This window comes from Mytilus californianus, unplaced genomic scaffold, assembly GCF_021869535.1.
Source record: "Mytilus californianus isolate M0D057914Y unplaced genomic scaffold, xbMytCali1.0.p SCAF_4, whole genome shotgun sequence".
NCBI classification, from domain to species: Eukaryota; Metazoa; Mollusca; class Bivalvia; order Mytilida; family Mytilidae; genus Mytilus; species Mytilus californianus.
Genome location: NW_026262690.1, coordinates 78,432,154 through 78,453,836, shown reverse-complemented (window position 1 = coordinate 78,453,836; position 21,683 = coordinate 78,432,154). Strand labels below are relative to the sequence as shown.

Sequence of the window (21,683 nt, the reverse complement as noted above, 5' to 3'; positions counted from 1 at the left end):
TATCTTAGTGTTCCGCTCTACTTAAAAATTTTATTTTTTTTTTTATTTTTGGTGTTTTAACGCCACTTTTAAGCACCGCTTTTGGGCTATTTCGTGGCGGCCAGTTTTTATTGGTGGAGGAAGCCGAGTGCCCGGAGAAAACCACCGACCTTCGATAGGAAAACTGACAATCCTAGTCAATTAAGATTGGAGTCGAGTGCACCCGCACGAGAGGGGTTCGAACTCACAACCTCAGTGTTGACTGGCTAATGATTACAGTAGTAACTACTTAGACCACTCGGCCACCGAGGCCCCTCTATACTTAGAGGGAAGACAGTATAATCGTTTGAAAATAAATATTCTGAAACTAAACGTTCATTATAAAGCAAGAGAATAAGACAAATGTATGTGCATGCAGAATCGCTCAAGAAAAGGAATTACCATGCGGCGCAAAGGATCACAATAATAGTGCGTTAAAAATCTGTTTACCCCTCCTTGTTACAATAATACTAAGTATAAATTAGTATAAAAGTCTTAGGCCATCCGGAAATTGCAATAATGATTATTTGATTAGTAATTTTTATAAATAAACGATGTTTTATCTCTCTTTTTTTTTCTTTTTTTTTTTAACATTAACAAATTCTTTAATGCACTAGTATCAAGTTGTTAACAACTGCCCTATATAGTACAACTATTATATATAGGTTTATCTCTTCATTGTATAATGATTATCGTACATTGACAAATGTTCTACAATTTAAGCAATTTGGTCGAGTTTAAAATTGTCAATATGCAAGGGCGGACCGAGGCCATGATTTTTGAAAGGGGCGTATTCATAAACGGATTTTATACCGCCGAGCGCAGCAAGTGGAACTTTTTTTAACGATTTTATGCTAAAAAACATGATAAAATAATTATTTCTAGCCACCAAAAAGGGGGGGTCGGCGTATTCCCTCTACTCCCCTGGATCCGCCACTGATATAATGTAACTATATCGTATACCGTCATAAAATTTAATAAAAGACGAAAAAACAGAGACAGCCGCCAATCGCATATTTACTATAGGAGCTCTGTAATCAAATGAGTTAAGCCTTTTTCAACTCACTGAATTTTATAGTTTGTTCATATGTGCTGTTTTACCACTTTTTTTTCTTTTCTTTTTTTTTGAGGGGGGAGCGTGGGGGGGGGGGGGGCTTACACGTTCAACCTCGCCATTCTGTATGTACCAGTACCGAATTCAGGAGCCTGTAAATCGGTTGTTGTCTTTTGTTGCTATATATCATACATGTATTTGTTTTTCGTTTTTTATTTTGTACATAAATCTAGGTCGTTAGTTTCCACATTAGTTTTTTTTTTTAAGTTTTCATTTCGGGGCCTTTTTTAGCTTGCTATGCCGTATGGACGTTTCTCATTGTTTGATGCCATACGGTGTTCTATATTTGTTAACTTTTACGTCATTTGGTCTCTGATGGAAAGCTGTCTCATTGTCATTTTTCAAGGGCTAAATTGCCAATTAGGTTGTTCTATGAAGACGAAGATATTGGACGTAATAATGTTGCAAACCAACTTTTATTTATAAAAAGAAATAATTCTTTCATGCCATGCTCAATGCTCATTTTAACATAGGAAGGCATTATATTTGTTAAAATGTTTAAACCAAGCGTTAGCCAGGTATAAAATATTGACAAATATAATGCTTACCTATGTTAAAATGAGCGTAGAGCATGGCATGATAGAATTATTTTGTTTCTAATGGGGAAGTTTAGAACTTGTGTATTTCGAAGCGGACATAAAATACACGTTCGAAAGGCAACCATTTTGATTGAGATATCCAAAGCGTTCTAATAGATATAAGAAGATGTGGTATGAGTGCCAATGAGACAACTCTCCATCCAAGTCACAATTTGTAAAAGTAAACCATTATAGGTCAAAGTACGGCCTTCAAAACGGAGCTTTTTCTCTCACTGTCCGTCAATGGATGAACGAATGAGTAAATATATTGTAAACATAGCGTATAGTGTAGTAAAGCATACTATCCTTACTCTTTTGATAAATTGATATGGTAATACAATCATTCCTCATCTTCTCATTTTTACATCATTACAGTAGTATAGAAAACAAACAACCATTTTTGAGATGTATTTCTATTTGTATCCATCTGATGACTTAAGCCTTTTTCAACTGATTTTTATAGTTCGTTCTTATGTTGTACTGTTACACCAATTTCCTAGGTTAGGGGAGGGTTGGGATCCCGCTAAGATGTTTAACCCCGCCACATTCTGTATATAATTACCTGTCCCAAGCCAGGAGCCTGTATTTCAGTGGTTGTCGTTTGTTGCTGTGTTACATATTTGTTTTTCGTTCATTTTTTTGTACATAAATTAGGCCGTTAGTTTCCTCATTTGAATTGTTTTACACTTGTCATTTCGGGGCCTTTTATAGCTGACTATGTTGTATGAGCTTTGTTCATTGTTAAAGGCCGTACGGTGACCTATAGTTGTTAATTTCTGTGTCATTTGATCTCTTGTGACGAGCTGTCTCATTGGCAATCACACCACATCTTCTTTTTTTCTATCATAAAGAATTGATGTAAGTACATGATATAAAGTATTTATTTCCATTTAAACTTAGTTCGACGATAAGATCAATAAGGAATACGTATAGTATTCAAAAATGTCTACTCCCTATTTCGAAAAGTTCCCGTTTGAAATATATTTTAACACATGTTTGTATTGCAATAACATCTTTATAACATCTTTTTGACTCAAATATTTAATTTCTTCCGATGGGCAATGTCCAGATCCGTGCTAACGTAGCTTTCCATAAATTTGTGGTTTCAAACCAAAACAAAACCGGGTCCTATACTGAGACAAAACAGGGTCCTTGTGTAATAAACAACACTGACGAAACAGGGTCCTTCAATTTTGACATGACCCATTTCTTTCGTTCCATGCACAGAAATGCAAATATTGAGGTGCTCATAGTGACTAGCCATGCAATCTCTGTGTTAATATCTTTCTTTCCGTACTTTTCTTTCCGTACAATGTGCACAATTTAAAAAGAAATTAAACAAATTCGTAGCAAGGGTCACTCAATTCACCATTTTCATGTGCCTTTTTACTTATTTCTCCATTAATCTAGAACGGTTGTAGAAAATATTACATCACACAATCGAAAATAGTTATATGTGTATGTTTATCCTTCAATGTCATTAAAAAACAAATAAATAAACAGAAATTCTACCTTTTCTCTGTCTGTTGATTGTCCGTCACCGTACCGGACATTAGATACTATCGAGTCCAAACATTTTTTGCCGGGGTAGTTTAGACACAGTGATCATTGTAAACATACATGATTTCTGCCGATATTGTTTGGATCAGTGGCACTTAAAATTGCTAGGTAAGTGTGCGATCATATGGAAATATATATTCAAAAGTTATAAAACTTACGAGTCAAGCAGAGTTATATGATTATGACGAAATAACCGTCTTCAAGTATTGACAAAATCAGTCATTTTTTTAATCAAGGTAAATTTGTCTATATCTATGTTATATTATCATTATTTTAATGTATGAACATAAGTCATTTTTTTATTCTGATCCCGATTCGGAGACTTGTTGAAATATCCATGTACTATAAATGTTGCACCTTTTTGTATAGTTTTATAGATCTATATATGATTTCCAGTGAGCTCGATTGTTGTTTATAAAAAAAACTCATTTTAAAGATACGAGGTTTTACAATTTAGTACGGCAGATACGTTTCCACTGACAGAAAATAAATGGTCTTCACAAATCGGAAAAAGGTTTAAAACCTTTAAAAGTTCTTTCAATTTTGAAACAAAGTTATGGTGGTTTAATATATGTTTGGAAGAGTAGTTTAGAGATGTGGATATGATATAAAAATGCTTAACAACAAAGAAAAGATTAAGGACATCCCAGAACGTTGTAATCTCGTTTGACACAGTGTGACTAGATGACGTCAGCAATCATTGTAAGCATACATGATTTCTGCTGATATTGTTAGGATCATTGGCAATTAAAATTTCTTTGGTCAGCTAAAAAAAAGGTGTGCAATCATATGGAAATATATATGTAAAGGTAAAAAACTTATAAGTCGCTCACAGTTATATGATCTTATATGATTATGACGAAATAGCCGTCTTCAAGTATTGACGAAATTGGTTATTTTTTAATCCAGGTACATTTCTTATATTCATATTTCATTGTTATTATTATTTTACTGTATGAGTATTTATTCAAATGCTTATTCTGATCAGGATTTAGAGACTTGTTGAAGTATCCATGTTATATAAATTTTGCACCTTTTTTGTATAGTGATATAGATTTATATATGATTTACAATGAGCTCGATTGTTGTTTATAAAAAAAAACTCATTTTAAAGATAAGAGGTTTTAAAATTTAGAACGGCATATACGTTTCCACTGGGGAAGCAAGACATTCCGCCCCACTGTCAAATCGCCCTAGACCAAATCGCCTGACTTATCCACCAACTCACCCACTCTAGTTTACCAACTCGCCCCACTTTTTACCAACTCGCCCCACTCTTGTTTACCAACTCGCCCCACTTATGAAAAAAAGTAAAATCCCGATGAATTTAGTCCTGCCAACTCGCCCCACTTATGAAAAGTAGTGTAATCTACACAATTTCCCCAACTGTACTGCTAAATAAACAAGATGCCTTCCTAAGCTTTTCATCAGTATTCATTGTATTCTTTTTTCATAAGTGGGCTGAGTTTGCAGTCTGGATTAAAAACTACTTTTCATAAGTTGGGCGAGTTGGTTGGTCTAAAATCATCAGGATTAAACTACTTTTCCTAAGTGGGTCGAGCTGGCAGACCTTTATTCATCGCGGTTAACCTACTTTTCAATAGTTGGGCTGGTTGGTTGGTCTAAAATCATCGCCATCGGGATTAAACTACATTTTCACAAATCGGAAAAAGGTGTAAAACAGTTCTTTCAATTTTGAAACAAAGTTACGGTGGTTTAAAATATGTTACGAAGAGTAGTAAGATGTGGAAATAATTTTAAAAAAATGCACATCATGTATGAATGTCAACAACCACTGAATTAGTAATGTACTTCTATCAGTTAATGTTTGCTACCGTATATCAGGGATTAATACGAGTGTGTTTACCTTAATGGTTTTGGCTTTGCTGTTTAGTCCTTTTTATTAGCTCACCTGACCGAAAAGGCCAAATGAGCTTTTCTCATAAAATTAGAATTATTGTAAAATTCAATAGTGACATGTACAATTCTAATTATATAAAAAGAAAATATTGTTACATAAATATTTATATATACATTTATAAACAATATTTATACATATGGACAGATAAATGTTTGTATGTTTATGTATAACCAATGTTTATTGTCTTTGGTAACAATACTGTAATTTTGGATTTTAAACCTATAAAATTTCTTATTAGTTCCCTACCGACGAAGTCGAAGGGGACTTTAGGTTTGCACTCCGTCCGTCTGTCCATCCGTCAGTCCGGCAAATCAGTTTTCCACACTTTTTTCTTCATGCTTGAAGATATTGATTTGAAATTTGGTGTATTGTTTTATCATGACAAGTTACAGATTAAGTTCGAATTTTGTTCCGGTCTGATGATTTTGTGCAGAGTTATGGTCCTTGAACTTAGAAAATTCAATGAAATAATCAGTTTTCAACTTTTTTTTGTCATTCTTGAAGATATTGATTTGAAAATTGGTATATAGTTTTATAATGACAAGTTACAGATCAAGTTCAAATTTTGTTCCGGTCTGATGATTTTGTGCAGCGTTATGGTCCTTGGACTTAGAAAATTCACTTAAATAATCAGTTTTCAACTCTTTTTTTCGTCATGCTTGAAGATATTGACTTGATTTTTGTTGTATAGTTTGTACACCATGACAAGTTATAGATCTAGTTAGAATTTTGTTCCAATACAATGAATTTTTAACCGGTAGCGGACTATGTATTGCCATGCAATACTCACATAATGCTTGTTTTATCTTATCTTTGGGCCAGTCGTTGTTGTCCGTCGTCTTTAACTTTTACAAAAATCTTCTCCTCTAAAACAACGGGGCCAAAATTTACAAAACTTGGTCACAATCATCATTAGGGTATTTTGTTTAATAAATGAGTCCAATGAACCCGCCTGCCAACCAACATGGTAAACATGACTAAAAATAAAACATAGGGGTTAAATGCAAGTTTGGTCTATTATTTTAAAAAACTGCTATTAATAGAAAAATTGTGAAAGAGGCAGAAGTGTTCAAAATGATGAGATCTACCTTTTGTCAATTTACTTCTAAACTGTCAGGCGACTTCTTATAGGAGTTATCGCTCTTAAATGATGAATTTTACTGAAAAAAACTGTTATAGATATAGGAAACTTTATATACCAAAACTGATCAGTAAGACAATATCTACAAATAAGTCCAATGGTCGAAATAGTCAGACGACTCCTTATTCAAATCATTGCCCTTTAATGACCATTTTCATACTTTTTTTTGCGTTTTTGATTATATATCTGAAAAACTATAATAGATGGGTAGGAACTTAAATTAGCAAAAATTATCAGCAAGACTTGACCTACAAATAAGTCAAAAAGCCAAAATCGTCAGTTGTCTCCTTGTAGGAGTTCTTGCTGTTTAATGACGATTTTTACCAATATTTCTTGATTTTACCTACTATCTTGAAAACTATTAATAATAGATAGACATTTAAATAGCAAAAATTATCAGCAAGACAAGATCTACAAATAAGTCAAATTTTGCCGAATTTGATATTTATACTTTATATGAGCGATTGCCTTAAATGATATTTTTTTTCTGTTTTTTGTGTTTTGGGCTAAAACATTAGAAAATAGAGAGAAACTGTAAACAGAAAAAATTATCAGCAATACAAGATCAACAAAAAAAAAGGTTTTTGTCATAAATTCTATTCTACAATGGTGGAGAAAATCCAGTGACGAAGATGCTCATAGACCTAGGTGAGCGACACAGGCTCTTTAGAACCTCTTATTTCACTCATTCTCTTGAAACTGCAAGTGTTTGAATGAAGCTTTAAAAAAATTTACAGTATATAGTTTATTATGAGCGCCTGATGCATACCTTTTTGACGATATGACACATATATATGAGAGTTGTTTCAGAGCTAACTTCATTTTTACTTTAGGCAAGAAATATGAATAAATATAGCTAAGAAATCATGTAAACAATTCCTTGCTTTGGGACTTCTTAATTGTAAATCAAATTTAGAAATTTTCTCTTAAACATTTGACCAGATGGTTGTTGGATTGGCTTGTCCAAACTTATTTTATTCGATTTTTAAGTGTTTTTATCTATCCGGGAAATCTTTTTCTATATGTCCTTCCCAAAATAACATTATCATTTTTCAACATATCTGAAACAAGATTCAAATTATTTTTAAAATTCGCGCTTATGACAAGTTGTGTATCTGTCAGTTTACCTGTATTATGACGTAATTTGTTATTATCTTAGTCATAACACAGGTGGGAGCTTTCGTTTAATCTATCGTATGTCTATTTAAAGATTTAGGGCACCCCAGCACGGTGTGATCTCACAATGTGGCTTATTGTCATCAGCAATCATTGTAAACATACATGATTTCTGCTGATATTGTTGGGATCAGTGGCATTGAAAATTGCTAGGTCATCAACAAAAAGTGAGCAATCAAATGGAAATATATATGTAAAGGTAAAAAAAACTTACGAGTCACGCACAGTTATATGATTATGACGAAATAACCGTCTTCAAGTATTGACAAAATCAGTCATTTTCTTTTTTAATCCAGGTAATTTTTTTAATATCTATGTTTATTATCATTATTATAATGTATGAACGTAAGTCATTTTTTTATTTTGATCCCGATTTGTTGAACTATCTATGTATTATGAATTTTACACCTTTTTTTATATTGATGTAGATCTTTATGTGATTTCTAATGAGCTCAATTGTTGTTTATAAAATCAAAACTCATTTTAAAGATACGAGATTTCATAATTTAGTACGATAGATACGTATCCACTGACGGAAAATAAATTGTCTACATATTTTTCACAAATCGGAAAAAAGTTTAAAAAGTTCTTTCAAATTTGAAACAAAGTGTTTGTGGTTATACGTTAGGAAGAGAAGTTAGATATGGAAATGATATGATAATGCACATGATGTATGAATGTCTACATCCACTGACTTGAAATGGACTTCTACCAGTAAATGTTTGCTACCGTATAACAGGTATTGATATAAGCGTGTTTACCTTAATGGTTTTGGCTTTTCTGTTAAGTCCTTTTTATTTTATTCCTATATTTCTCTAAACTATAAGTATTTTATTGAAGCTTTTAAAAAAGTTTCAATTTCAGTACAGAATATATTATATCAAACTTATTTAATAATTTTACTGCTGTATGGTCTTTTATGCAATGTCTGACAAAATCAATACCTAACGAATGTCATGTTTTAAACAGAACACTGACATTTTGTCATAATGTATTTCAGGACATGTCACTTTTAAATATGATGGTTTGACTTGAGGAATCCAGAAGACAATAAGATGCAATTTCCTATAACTTCTACAACAGACTTTAATCTACTGAAGTGTAATACATATGTTTCCATTTTGCACAAAATAGTATTTGATGATTTGACTGAGTTGCTCAGGGAACTGTTACAACACTCCATTGCTGATTCTCAGGTAGAAGATTATTACAAGGCAGTTAGGGGACAGTTTCCAAGTCGGTTTATACAGAGAGAAGAAGAACTCATTATTAATGCTGTAGGAACTGGATACAAATGTTTCGATATTACAATCATAACAAAACTCCTTCGACATTTACCTGAAAAAATCCATTTTGAAACACATTTGTCATCACTAGCCAGAGTAAGAAATGAAATTTGTCATTTACCAAACACAGATATTACTCAACCACAGTTTGAGACCTATTTTGATGAGTGCTGTGACATAGCCTCCGCCTTGGAGGACTATCTAAAGAAACCAAAGTTATTGGTACAGAAATTCCAGATCATATACGAAGTTAACATACGTTCCAAAGAAGGTAATATTAATTATACATGTCATTTATAAATGTATATAAATTATTAAAGTAAAGAATAAGAAAAACGGACTCGATCCCTGAGTACGAAAGTAACATACTAAAAGTATTAAGCTTGTTTACCCTGTTTCCTTATGTGTGCTTCTGTTCTTTTTAATGTTTGAAAATGAAATCAATGTGTTAAAAGTTTCACAATTTTTTGTTTTGAAATTCGCCATTACTCAAGTGTACAGACACAAACTATGTCCAGGGTAACTAATTGTAGGAGGTATAACTGTAAAAAATAAGATTTATTTGATTGCTTGCTTTGTTTTACAGGTAGGACTGACTTGCAAATAGAGGCATTAAATCACTCATTGATCGAACTGAATACTGAAGTAAGTTTTGTTATTGATATTCACAAAAAGGCATTAGAAGACCTCAAAGTTAATCTTACTAAAGAAAAATGTTTGACTTTATTTGTAAACATTGGAATTTTGTTGAAAATTGTGTAGTTGTGAAACTGCAAATTTTGAATCAAGTAAAAAACAGTAGTAATTTCAATTTTGTTCATTAAAGTTTACACGTTAACCGACAGTGGTCATAATAGAAATATTTTTTTTAAGTTTCAGGTAGAGGAAATATGTTATTCAGACTTGGAAGAAAGACTTTATATCTTGGAGGAACAGATTAGTCAGATAGATAGACAAACAGATGAAAGACACAGACAAGTGGTTTATTTGAAGACAGTTGTACAGCAAGTAAGTTCTATATGTCAACTTGTTCTTGAATAAAGAAATAAATGTAAAGCCAAACCTCAATAATTGTTAATTAAAAGAAATTTATGAAAAATATGTAAAAATACATAAAATTTACATCTTTCCCTGACAGGGAATGGTACTTTGTAAACCTAATCAATTTATCATATGTAATGATAATTTTGTATTTGCAGGTGCATGAAAAATTTGATCCACCTGAAGAAGGCTATTGGAATCAAAATGCACAAGGTAACATTTTTATAATGCAATGAATAGTTTGTGATAATTTGACAGCATGTCCAATAAGGCTTTTATGAGTTAAATGTAACTTTACGCGCAGTTCTAAAATACGGGAAAGTGTTACATTTATCTATGAGTTACATTCTAGTCTTCCCATCATTAACCACTAAGAAATATGAAATAATTAAGTAATTATTTCTCTTCTTTTGTTTCGTTTATATTGTATTTCATATAAACCTAGATGTAATGGTGGTTAATCTTAAGTACAAAGATAAAGATCAATGAGAACCTAAATTCCAAAAACGTTTTGCCAAAACAGCTAAGGTGATCCATTTTTTTGTGTGAAGAAAATCTTTAGATTTTCGACCAGTTCAAGTATTGTAAACCGTTAATTTCGAAATATGACAAAACAATGAAAACTCATGTCAACACAGAAGTGCTGACTACTAGGCTGATGATACCTTCGGGGGCGGGGGACCTCCGCCAGCAGTGGCATCGAGCAAGTGATTGTAAAAATACTCATCAAAGATAATAGGATTATAATTCTGTACGCAAGACGCCAGTTTTGTCTATAAAATACTCATCAGTGACGCTTGAATAAAACAATTAAAAAAAAGTACGAAGTTGAAGAGCATTGCGAACAAAAAAATCCGTAAAGTTTTACAAAATACAGCTTAGGTGATATATATTTGTAGAACAAAATCCTTAGTATTTTGACTTATTCAAAGTTTTGTAAACTGGTAATTTCTAAATAGAACAATATCAATGATAATTCATGCCAATAAAATCATCATAGATACCAGGATTAACATTATGTACGTCAAAAGCACGTTTCGTCTACAAATGACTCATTAGTGATGCTCGAAACAAGCCAAATAAGTATGAAGTTGAAGAGCTTCGAAGGTCCAAAAATCTGAAAGGTTTTGCCAAATACAGATAAGGTAATATATTTTATAACCCCCTACACACCCACAGACTCACGCACGCAGACAGAGGGAGAAAGTGACTACAGTTTTCTAGAAAAAACAAATCTGGAATTAAAAAACCCAAGTATTAAATAGTAAAAAGTTTTGAACGAAATGAAATTACAAACACTTAAGAATGTGAATATTGGTATCAACACAATGAACTACTATTGTGAGTACTCAAAACCATCGCGATCGTTTCAAATGAGAATTTAAGAATTTCATTAAGACCAAATATTATTTGAAATGCCCTATTTAAGTCTATATCAATGTTTACTTTGTGTGTGTCTGAGTAAAGTATGTCGTCTGACAAAAAAAAAACGACAGACGTCAAACTAATTCATTCCGGATTACATTTGTATGTACTATTCGTTTTGTTGATTTAACTTTCCTTAGATGCAAATACTTCTGCATATAGGATATATCTATTTCAGAAGGACTATATATCGAGCCTGATTCTCTAAAACACAGAGAGACAGAACCACCTGATAAGGTAAGGACCAATCTTTTTCTAATATGTTATTGGTGAAGTAGTCGTGTTGGTAATATGCAAATTGAGAAGAATAATTGAATAAAAGGTCAAGACAATAAGAAGCTGATTTTCAGTGGTGAATTAATTTTACAGAAAATTATACACGAATGTTTGCGGAGAGACGATGTGTTAAGTACATGGCATGAAAGATATCATCCACAAATGTCAACTTAATTTTAGTATCATTTCATGAAATGATGAAATTAAATTGGAAAAAAAGGTCTGCCCTTTAAAATGACATATCTCAATTACTGCTTATCAAGATATGCACTGCACTACTAGATTGATCATCAGGTATAACGCGTTTTATTACAAAGGAGTACATTTGACAACAATGAAAAGACTCCAAAATATACAAAAATAATTTAAACATTTGGGCTAGGCTATTGCTTAAATTATCAAGCAGAGAATTAATGAAACAAAGCATAAAACGTAAATGTTAAAAAACAAGCCATTATCAGTCTGATTATCATTTCTATTTAAAATGGCAAGGAAATTAACAAATTCCTCACACAGAAAGGTGTATAACAATTAAATAACTTTTTATCTAAACATGGACTCCCTTCAACTTTGATTAATTCCTGAGTTACAGATTTGATTAATAATTGGTATTTTTTAAATTCTTTTCTTACAGGCTAGACAAGGTTCTTTTTTGGACATAACAGCAGAAGTAACAACAGTTGAAAAAGAAAGTTGTGAAAGACATGAAAATATACAGCATTGTATTCCATTTACTAGGTGAGATTTATCAAAATTACCCACTTCGAAACAAATAATTTAATGAAAACTTTTTCAAGCAAACTAATAATGATATACACACATTGAATAAATTACAAACTTTGCATAAGCTTTGGAAACAAATAGTAAACCTTCAAGTCGTAAGCATATATCCCCATATCATTGATACTACTGATGGTAACACTAACGTATAAACATACGGAGTAGTCTCACAGAAAAAATACATTTTGAACCATAGTACTACGGTATGAGGTATAGATTTTTTTATACATTATATATTGAATGATTAATTTGCTTGTATTGTCCATATCTGTTTGAAAATGCTTAACGTTTCAAAGCACAGTTACTTATTTGTACAAGACCTATTGTTGACGCTTTGGAAAGTTTATAAAACATAAAACCAAGTGTGAAGCTTTCAGATATGCATCCACTAAGTTACAGAGTCTCCTCCACAAATCATTTTATCTTGATCATTTGTACATGATATTAACTCAATCAAATGATTTAATTTTCAGACCAACGCCATATCTTGAGTCCTTAAATGCATGTGGAGACCATGGTTATAGAACAAGTACTAATAGAAATCCAACTGCCATAGGAACATGTAGGGATCATTCAGCAGCTTTTCCAACTATAAAACCTGTGTTTTGTGATAAAAGAAGTTCAAATGAAATTGATGGGTCGGTGGTTCATCTAAAAGATGGAACTACTCATAGATTTGGATTGGGTCAGTCAAGTTCCTCCCACGTGGAAATTGTTGAAAATAAAAGAGTCTTACAAAGCTCTAGTACGTCGGTTGATACGATTATTCAACTTTCAGATGAAGAGTTCGGGGCTTGTCGAAGTCAGAGTCAGGATGATAAGCTACCAAAGACACACAAAGAAGAATACTATGCGATTCAAACTTCAAATGGAAAACAGATACAAGTAGGAGATTCTTTAGCAAAAACAGATCTGCTTTCCGGATATCCACTTCCTTCTCAGGGCAACGTTTCTAGCTCGAATGGTATTGATATTCATCAAAATTATAAAAAACAATCATCCAGACCACACTTGTTGACAAAACTATTATCTTTGTTACCATCCAAACCAAAGCAACTGTGTGACTTCGTATTTTCATCTAAGAGAAACAGGTATGGAACATGTTGCATTTATGATTTGCTTGAAGGAATATACGTTTGAAATTTAATCAATGTTTTTCACCGTCTACAAATTTGGACAAGCAATACAATTTCGAGGCTTTTTATTTTGATATCGAACGTTTTAACATTTATTGCTGCGCACAATAATTACTGCATGCATGCTTAAAGTTTTCAAAGTAAGATAATTAAAAAAAATACACAATTTATTTAACACGCATTTGCATAATTGAAACAGTACACAAGATATGTGAATTTAAACTATAGGTCGGCGAAGTGACAAATAACATTAAAATATCTCAATACATAACATATGATACAAGATGAATTATGTATTCACTGTTTCAATGAGGAAATTGTAAATCTAAATACTTCCGCATTTAGGAAAAGAATGAAGAGAAGAAAGAGAAAAGACAGTTTGGATGATCTTGGTGTAGAGTGGAGACTGGGTGACAAAAAACTGAATAAGGAATTTAAAAATGACATGAATCAAGGTAAACCAGTAACAAACTTGAAAAACAAAAAAAAAGTCTATCACTTTAATCATTTTATGGTATAATTTTTTAAAAATATCAAGTAATGATTGTATTTTTTGTTGAAATCGCCGGTGAAAGTCTTGATGATTTCTAATAAGTAGAGCTCAAATGTACGTTTCAGGTAAGACATTATCTTGCATTACAGCTTTGATCCAATAGAAAAGCTGACAAATAGAAAAAAAAAAGAATGAAAAATATCATGGTGAATACAAAAAAAATATATATTTTCTCAAAGATTTGCCATATCCTTTGAGTTATCTAGACGCGATAAATTGTCTCCTCCTTTGTCATCCAATAAGTAAAAAAAACCTAACACATCTGAAATGTTTCATTCTTCAAAAAGAAAATATTTAAACAAAAGAAAAACAATGTTGTTGATCACTGTGACAGATTTAATATATGATACAGGAACATGGTGAAGCCCAAAATGCAGCCTGGCAACAATGTTGCCTTTTTTCACCAGCAGCATGACATGCTTATATTACTTTTTATGGTTTATGTAGATGTTATATTTTTTATTATAGATCTTAAGAGCTACTGTGGAACTGCAGTTGTCCTCCATTCCAACGACGACAATGAAAATGCTGCACATTTTCAAAGAGAACTGAATATAGGAGTTCCAAACATGAAAATAGAATTTCAAGCTGAAGTGTGTTTACCAGGACAATTTCGGTCTAATGTGATCCCGTATTTGGAAAGACAATATATTTTTGTTTTAATATCTAAAAATTACAAAAAGTCAGCAGATTTTCAGTTCATAGTCGAAAAATGTCTCTTGTGTTTAGAAAAGGATAAAAAATATGGACAGTTAATTCCAGTTTTAATGACAAAACAAGACAAACTGCCAGATGAGTTTTTGGCAAAGAAGCCAGTGGCATTTTTTGATGAACATTCAATGAAAAAGCTTTTCCGGTCAATTTCATGTTAGTTTGTTTTTAAATAAAGGTGTAACCGTTTCGTTTTTCTAAGAATTACAAGTCCAGCAAACACAACGAAAAAAAGTCATTCCCCGAAAAAAGTTTTCAACAACAGAACTGCTTTCGTGATATGAAGTCGCATTTATGGGATCAGTTTCTTAATCGATACTATTGTTGTAGGGTATATTGAAGCAGTTCTTAGGTTTGTTAAATTCTAGGATAATCCTCAAAGTGTATGTTCGTGTTTCTCTCAACTGCTTTCTTGACCTAGTAATGTCATTTTCAGTCTATTTTCCTTCAACATATACTATTAAGCATAATTGATGAGTAATTAAAAAACAAAAATGAAACGCATATACAAATGAAAGACATACTAAAATCAATTTTAAGCGTCCGAAGCGATTACCTGGATCTACCTTCATCAGGAACGCTCAAAATTCAAAATTTGAATGCTGGATGTATAAATACCGAACTACGCTAATTTAGAGTTCTAGATCAAAGGGACAAAAAATTAATAGCCAAATCCGTCTAAGGTCAACTTTACCTGAGGATGTTTGAACCTTAATTTATTTTTTATTTCTGAATTTATCAACATGAAACTTAAGAAAGGGTTTTTTATAAATCATGTCAGTACCGAAGCACTGGCTACTGAATAAAGTGCTTATGAAATTAATTTTCGTTCCTGGTAATTGTGTGTCACTACCACAATATCGATTTTACTTGCTGGTGGTCTGTAAGCCTGATGGGTATCATTACTAGTATAAAATTTTCAGTTTACAAACATGTATTTCAAATGCTTCTTTTTGTAAATTTATTGGAGTGTAAATGCGTTGACCGAAGTATATTCTAAAAATGTGTGCACGGTCAATGCTTTTACAATCCTATAAAATTACTAAAAGAAGCATTCAATACTTATAATTACATTTTTTTGCTGGGATCATGAAAACACGATTTCTATCAGGTTTTTCTTTTATTTACGTGTGCACTTTATTGTGGAAGCTCATGTCATCATGAATCTTACATTTCATTTTGAAATGAAGGTTAATTTTAGAATAACGCGATCGAGAGTGCTGTTAGCCAGTCAAAATAACGTATTTTAATGAAACATACATGTAATGTAATTATTTTATATTCAATCTATAGAAATCCTGATATATATTTTCTTACATTGGTACCAGTGAATTATCGGATTTATCCAATCGAGAAAGGTAAATCATCAACTTTAAAGTCTGAGCCTCGGCGAGGCTTTTAAAATTATTAATTTAACTATCGAAATTGGATAAATCCGATAATCCACGAGTAACTATGTAATGATCTGTTTCTCTAATGATAGTCAAATAAATTTTCATTTTTGATAAACGAAAGAACCCTTGGAGTGCCTACCACATTCCACAAAGTTGTCAATTTCATTAACACCTGTTAGTATATTTTGGTTCATCCAGTGAGCTGATCAAGGTTATGACCCTTAATCTCATCCAACCATCTTCTAGGATCATCGGCAACCACACTTTGATTAAAAAAATGATACAATGGGTCCGGAAAGGGTAAAATTACCAAAGAATTAGAGAAAGAGGTTTATGGCCGACTTGTGTTTTTCTTTTATATAATTCATTCAACGTTTTATACTTTATATATTTCTAATCTTGGGTTTAAAACACAGTTGACGAGACGTAAACTTTGAAATGTGTTTATGGTGCATTAAGTTAATTTTGGTAGCTTGTTATATTTGATTCATAAGTGCAGAGATGAATAAGCAAATGATATTATAAAAGATGTTTTAATGTTTTCTTTATAATTTCTGAATTTTTCAACGGAAAATTTATGAGGTTTTTTTTTATGAATCATGAAGATTATCGGGAGATACCTTGTTAATAAATATTCCGTATCAACTTCACAAATAATACATGATGGTCTTGAAGTATAGATTCTAGGAACTGACGTTGTTTATCATCTCAATTACGTATTTTAGTGTTATTTTATTTGTCTTTGTAAGTTATTAACGTTTACTGTTTAGTCCATTTTTGGTAATATCCTTTTGGCGTGACTCGGTACTTATGCCCCCCGCCAATGTTCTGTTGTGCTGTGGTCATATTTTGTATACTTGCCTTTCGTTTTTGGTCTGTCTATATGCCATTTTGGTTTTTATTTGTAGACATATTTGTTTGTTGTCAAAGTGATTAAGATTATAACACAAAGCTGACTGCTGTACCCCTGTTTTTGACATTTTTACCTAGTATGTCTGTTTGTTTTGCTCACACATTGTTGTCAATATATGAAATTCTATGCGACTGTCATACAAGTGAGAGGTTTAACTAGCTATAAAACCAGGTTTAATCCACCATTTTCTACATAAGGAAATGCCTGTACCAAGTCAGGAATATGACAGTTGTTTTCCATTCGTTTGAGCTTTTGATTTTGCCATTTGAAAAGAAACTTTCCGATTTGAAATTTCCTTGGAGTTCGGTATTTTTGTTTTAACAATTCAGCTTAATCACTAAAAATACTAATATAAGATATTGCATTATTTATAAATTTATAAATTAATAAGACATCAAAATGATAACATCCTTGGAGATAAAAAGCTGAAGTGTCAGTCGGTGGACCCAAGTGAATGTATGGTCACCGAAATGATACATAGTTTCTACTCGGTTTATCGTGAATTTTGAGAATTCACATCAATCAGGAACACTTGGATTCTATTTTGTACATTTTCATTATTGACAAAGGAGAGAAAATGAACCCAATATGAACCAAAATTGTTAATACTATATAAACCTTTTACGTAACATTGTACATGTTGATCCATGTACATAAAAATGTATTTAAATGTCACAGATAGAATAGAGAAACGAAACGAAGAATATGTTAAAGAAACAACAACCCGACCAAAGAGCAGAAAACGCAGCGAGAAAATCCCGCACCTGGAGGCAGGCTTCAGCTGGCCCTTTAACTATTATGTGTACTAGTTTTACGAAATGGACGCCACACTAAACATCGAAACATACAAATGAATCAAAATTAAAAAAAAAAACACACACACAAGACACAACAAAGGGTAGATGTTCCTGACTTTGGATAAGCGCAAAAATGCGGCGGTTTAAAACATGTTTTCTCAACCGTCCCCTATACATCTATCTAATGTGGAATAAACAATAAACATCAAAACGCATAGTAAAACTCAGTTTAAAAGAAGTCCGAGTCCGATTTTATAATAGGTAACAGAAGAAACTAAGCAAAATGACAATGATCAACATAAATTAACAAAGGACTACTAGCAGTTACTGACATGCAAGCTCCAGACCTCAATTAAACTGATTGAAATATTATGTCTTTATCATATGAAGATCAACCACAATCCCTTCCGTTAGGGGATAGTTTAACCCTATTCATTTGAATAAATTAATACATAGTATATAATTCTGATACATGAAATATATAGGATTCAGAAGCAAGAAAAATTGTTAATATTAATCTGTCTCCTAGTTAGGAGCCCGTTAGGGGTTTATTATCATGCCATAATAAATTATACGAGAGGACATAACCATTATCATGCCAACAACTGGTTTTAGGGTCAATGTGTTTATTGTCGATGCAAAGACCCTATGAGTGAAACATAAAATATGCCATCTTTAATGACTTGACAACAGTATCGTAACTACATATCTCTTGTGAATAAGACTGTTTAAAGGTGTAGTTAGCTTTTGAGGTGAATGGAGACATTTGAATGTTTGTATCGTCGCATATTTCAAATAGTCATGGCTATAGTTACTATCTACTATCTAAATCTAATATTTTGTATTGAATGGTATTGTATGATGTCGTTACGACAAAAGAGATTTAAAAACTATTTGTAACCAATGTAGCAATCGTAAGCACGTCGAAGTTCTCGTTGTGTATCTTGTTTTATTTTTTTTTTGTATTTTGCCGCATCGCCTTTGAACCATGACGATACGGTAAATTACAAAAAAAAAAATTAAAACAAGATACATAGCGAAAACTTCTACGTGCTTACTGGAAATATATAGAGGGCATCAACAGGATGATAGTGGCACTAGAAACTGCGTGAGGCGCTTTTGGACTTGCATCAAGCACAAAAAATCTGATAATAACAGCATCCCTCACCTTAAATCGGAGGGAATCCTCCATACAGAATCAAAGGATAAGGCAAACATTCTAAATCCCACAGTTCAAAAAGCGTTTTCATCAAGATAAGATGTAACAGAAAAAGAATTCAAAGACAAGTTTAAGATGACAGGAAATTTTCACACTTTGCCTGAAATAAATATAACAGAAAATGGAGGCACCAAACTACTAATGACTTACTTAAACGTACACAAATTAAAGCAGCGGGACCAGACAATATAAAATCTAGAATTTTAAAAGAACTGTCTTCTGAGATATCAACCATTCTAACTTTGATATTTAAGAGTCATACAACACTGAAGACGTACCACACATATAGAGATCAACGAATGAATGTCCCATCTTAAAAAAGGTAAGAAATTTGAAGCAGTGAATTCTAGACCAGTGTCGCTGACTTGTATTGCTTGCAAACTTATGGAACACATTGTCACTAGCAACATCATGACTCGTGCTGATCAACATAATATCTTAAACCACTACTATATGGTTTTCGTAAAGAGCTGTCCTGTGACACCCAGCTAGTGGAATTCATAGATGACGTCTCAAAAAACCTGGATCTAGGTCAACAAACAGATTGTCTAATTATGGATTTCAGCAAAACATTCGACAAAGTGTTCCACAGTGTATTAACAAACAAACTTGACCACTATGGTATGAAAGAGAAAAGGCAACATTAGGATCTAAAATTTCCTAAGAGACCGGAAACAAGCTGTAATCGTTGAAGGAGAATCCTGCATCGAGACGACCTTTACAAACTGGCACTATGGGAACGAACCTAGAAAATGAGTTATCATTCACAAAAATGTAATGTACTTACCATCACAAGAAAGAGAGAACCATCAATAAACAAGTATGTACGCCATGGCCATGAACTAGAACATGTAACAGCAGCCAAATATCTGGGTGTTTCTATAACGTCCAATTTGAAGTGGAGTGGACACATTACAAGCATCTGTAAGAAAGCGAACAACACAATGAGCTTCCTCAAAAGAAACCTAAATATAAGAAACCCTACACTAAAAGAAAGAGCATACAAAGCACTAGTTAGACTCATTGTAGAATATGCCTGTAGAACTTGGCCTTTTTTTACTTGGGATCCATATCTGAAGGAGGATATTCATCGGATTGAGATGGTTCAGCGAAGGGTGGTCAGATACGTTGAAAACAGATAATACAACACCTCATCTGTCACAAACATGCTAGAAAGATTATAATGGACATCACTTGAAGAACGAAGAAAATAATCAAGATTAGTTCTGATGTACAAAATCGTGAATAGACTAGTCCACATAGATGCCTCTGATAGACTAATAACACCAACAAAATTTAGTCGAAATATGCATAGCAGTTCTTTCAAAGTACATCTTGCAGCGCGTTGCTCGGTGGGAATTCTATTCAAAGACTAATCGAGACTGGAATGCCCTACCCACTAATACTGCCATGGCAAAGAGTCTTGAATACTTCAATTTTTAATCGTTATGCAACACTGGCATTTCTAGTATCAGGAACCTGCTACCCGTTTTTTCCTAGTTTGTGTAGTTTTCGAGAAATAAAATACGGAGCACCACTGGTACCCTATGGAAAATGGATTACGAATAATTGAGATCTTGTAAACTATAGGAAATGGCATTTTTCTTTAATAAGGCTTTGAAAAATGTTAAAAATTGTCGTTTTGCTTGTAAAAAATGCGAAACAGTAATTTATGGGGTCAAATGGACTTTTCATCAGTGTGCATTCAAGCTATAGTCTGTTTCCTATTTGTATTGATTACCATATCCTGAAACTTGGGTGGGCTCGAATGTCGACACAGTATGAAGAGAATGGAACGTTTGTGTGATATCTACTGTTTTTATTGGGAAAAGCATGTATATATCTTGAATTTGGAGATACATTTTGGTTTTTAAACATAATGATCGTGACTCAATTGCTATTCTAGCAAAAAGCCAATTTGGTGAAAATTGGCAAAAAGAGCCCTTAAGCAAACACCAATGATTGAGTTGAATTGCAAAGTAGAAAAATTAAACTTGGCATTAAATATTGTAGTAAAAGAATAGTTTTCGTGCCAAAGTAGTAAGATTTTCATATATTCGAAATTTGGAAAAACTATAGTCTGTTTCAAAAACGTATTTTTTCAAGAAATAATTTCATTTAAAGCCATTCTTCAAAATTCTATGTAGCTTGTCCATATCAGAACGGTTTTGTCGGCAAAATGATTAGTGCTAGATGACCTTTAAAAAATTGGGCAGTAAATAAACATTATCTTCATGTCCTTTTGAACAGTACCGTATTTGGTAAAAAAAAAAATCAGTTCAATAATTTGGCCGGATCGACGTCCAATAAATAATTCTCAAAATTCAGAGAGTGATCAGATAATGTTTTAAAGCTGTGATATGAGCCAGATAGACGCTTGCACTTCATTTGGCCCGGTCGCTTAAATTTAGAAAAAAATTTGCATTACCGTATAGGTAAGGTATAAGAGCGCAATTATTTATTTACATTTTACTCAGAATAGAATCTTGTACGGCTTCTGATTGGATGATACGGGATTGGAATTACTTGTAATCGAAAGCTTATCCAACTAGGTTTAAAAAATCTAGAAAATCAAATTCACATTTTACAAAGTATAGAAAATATCTTCCATTTCTGCACGTCGGAGCCATTAAAAATATGCCTT

General features: G+C 32.5%; 1 protein-coding gene across 4 annotated transcripts; it reads left to right on the top strand.

Annotated features, from left to right (window-relative positions):
• The first annotated feature begins 3,320 nt into the window (after positions 1-3,320).
• Positions 3,321-14,906, top strand: LOC127738565 (uncharacterized). 4 transcript variants are annotated; one of them, XM_052249856.1, is made up of 10 exons: positions 3,321-3,506; positions 8,509-9,065; positions 9,381-9,439; positions 9,668-9,802; positions 9,994-10,048; positions 11,439-11,497; positions 12,171-12,274; positions 12,790-13,407; positions 13,798-13,907; positions 14,474-14,906. In XM_052249856.1, the coding sequence occupies exons 2-10, from the start codon at positions 8,564-8,566 to the stop codon at positions 14,875-14,877; spliced, it is 2,046 nt and encodes a 681-aa protein (XP_052105816.1). In that variant the 5' UTR covers positions 3,321-3,506; positions 8,509-8,563; the 3' UTR covers positions 14,878-14,906. The 4 variants fall into 4 exon arrangements, with proteins under 4 accessions (XP_052105816.1, XP_052105817.1, XP_052105815.1 ...); XM_052249857.1 differs by lacking the exon at positions 3,321-3,506 and adding an exon at positions 4,018-4,079; XM_052249855.1 differs by lacking the exon at positions 3,321-3,506 and adding an exon at positions 7,534-7,707.
• The last annotated feature ends 6,777 nt before the right edge of the window (positions 14,907-21,683 follow it).

Coding starts and splice junctions, on each gene's coding strand:
- LOC127738565 (XM_052249856.1), top strand. CDS start 8,564: ATGCAATTTCCTATAACTTCTACAACAGACTTTAATCTACTGAAGTGT. Junction 9,440..9,667: donor TGATCGAACTGAATACTGAA/GTAAGTTTTGTT, acceptor ATTTTTTTTAAG/TTTCAGGTAGAGGAAATATG. Junction 12,275..12,789: donor CATTGTATTCCATTTACTAG/GTGAGATTTATC, acceptor TTTAATTTTCAG/ACCAACGCCATATCTTGAGT.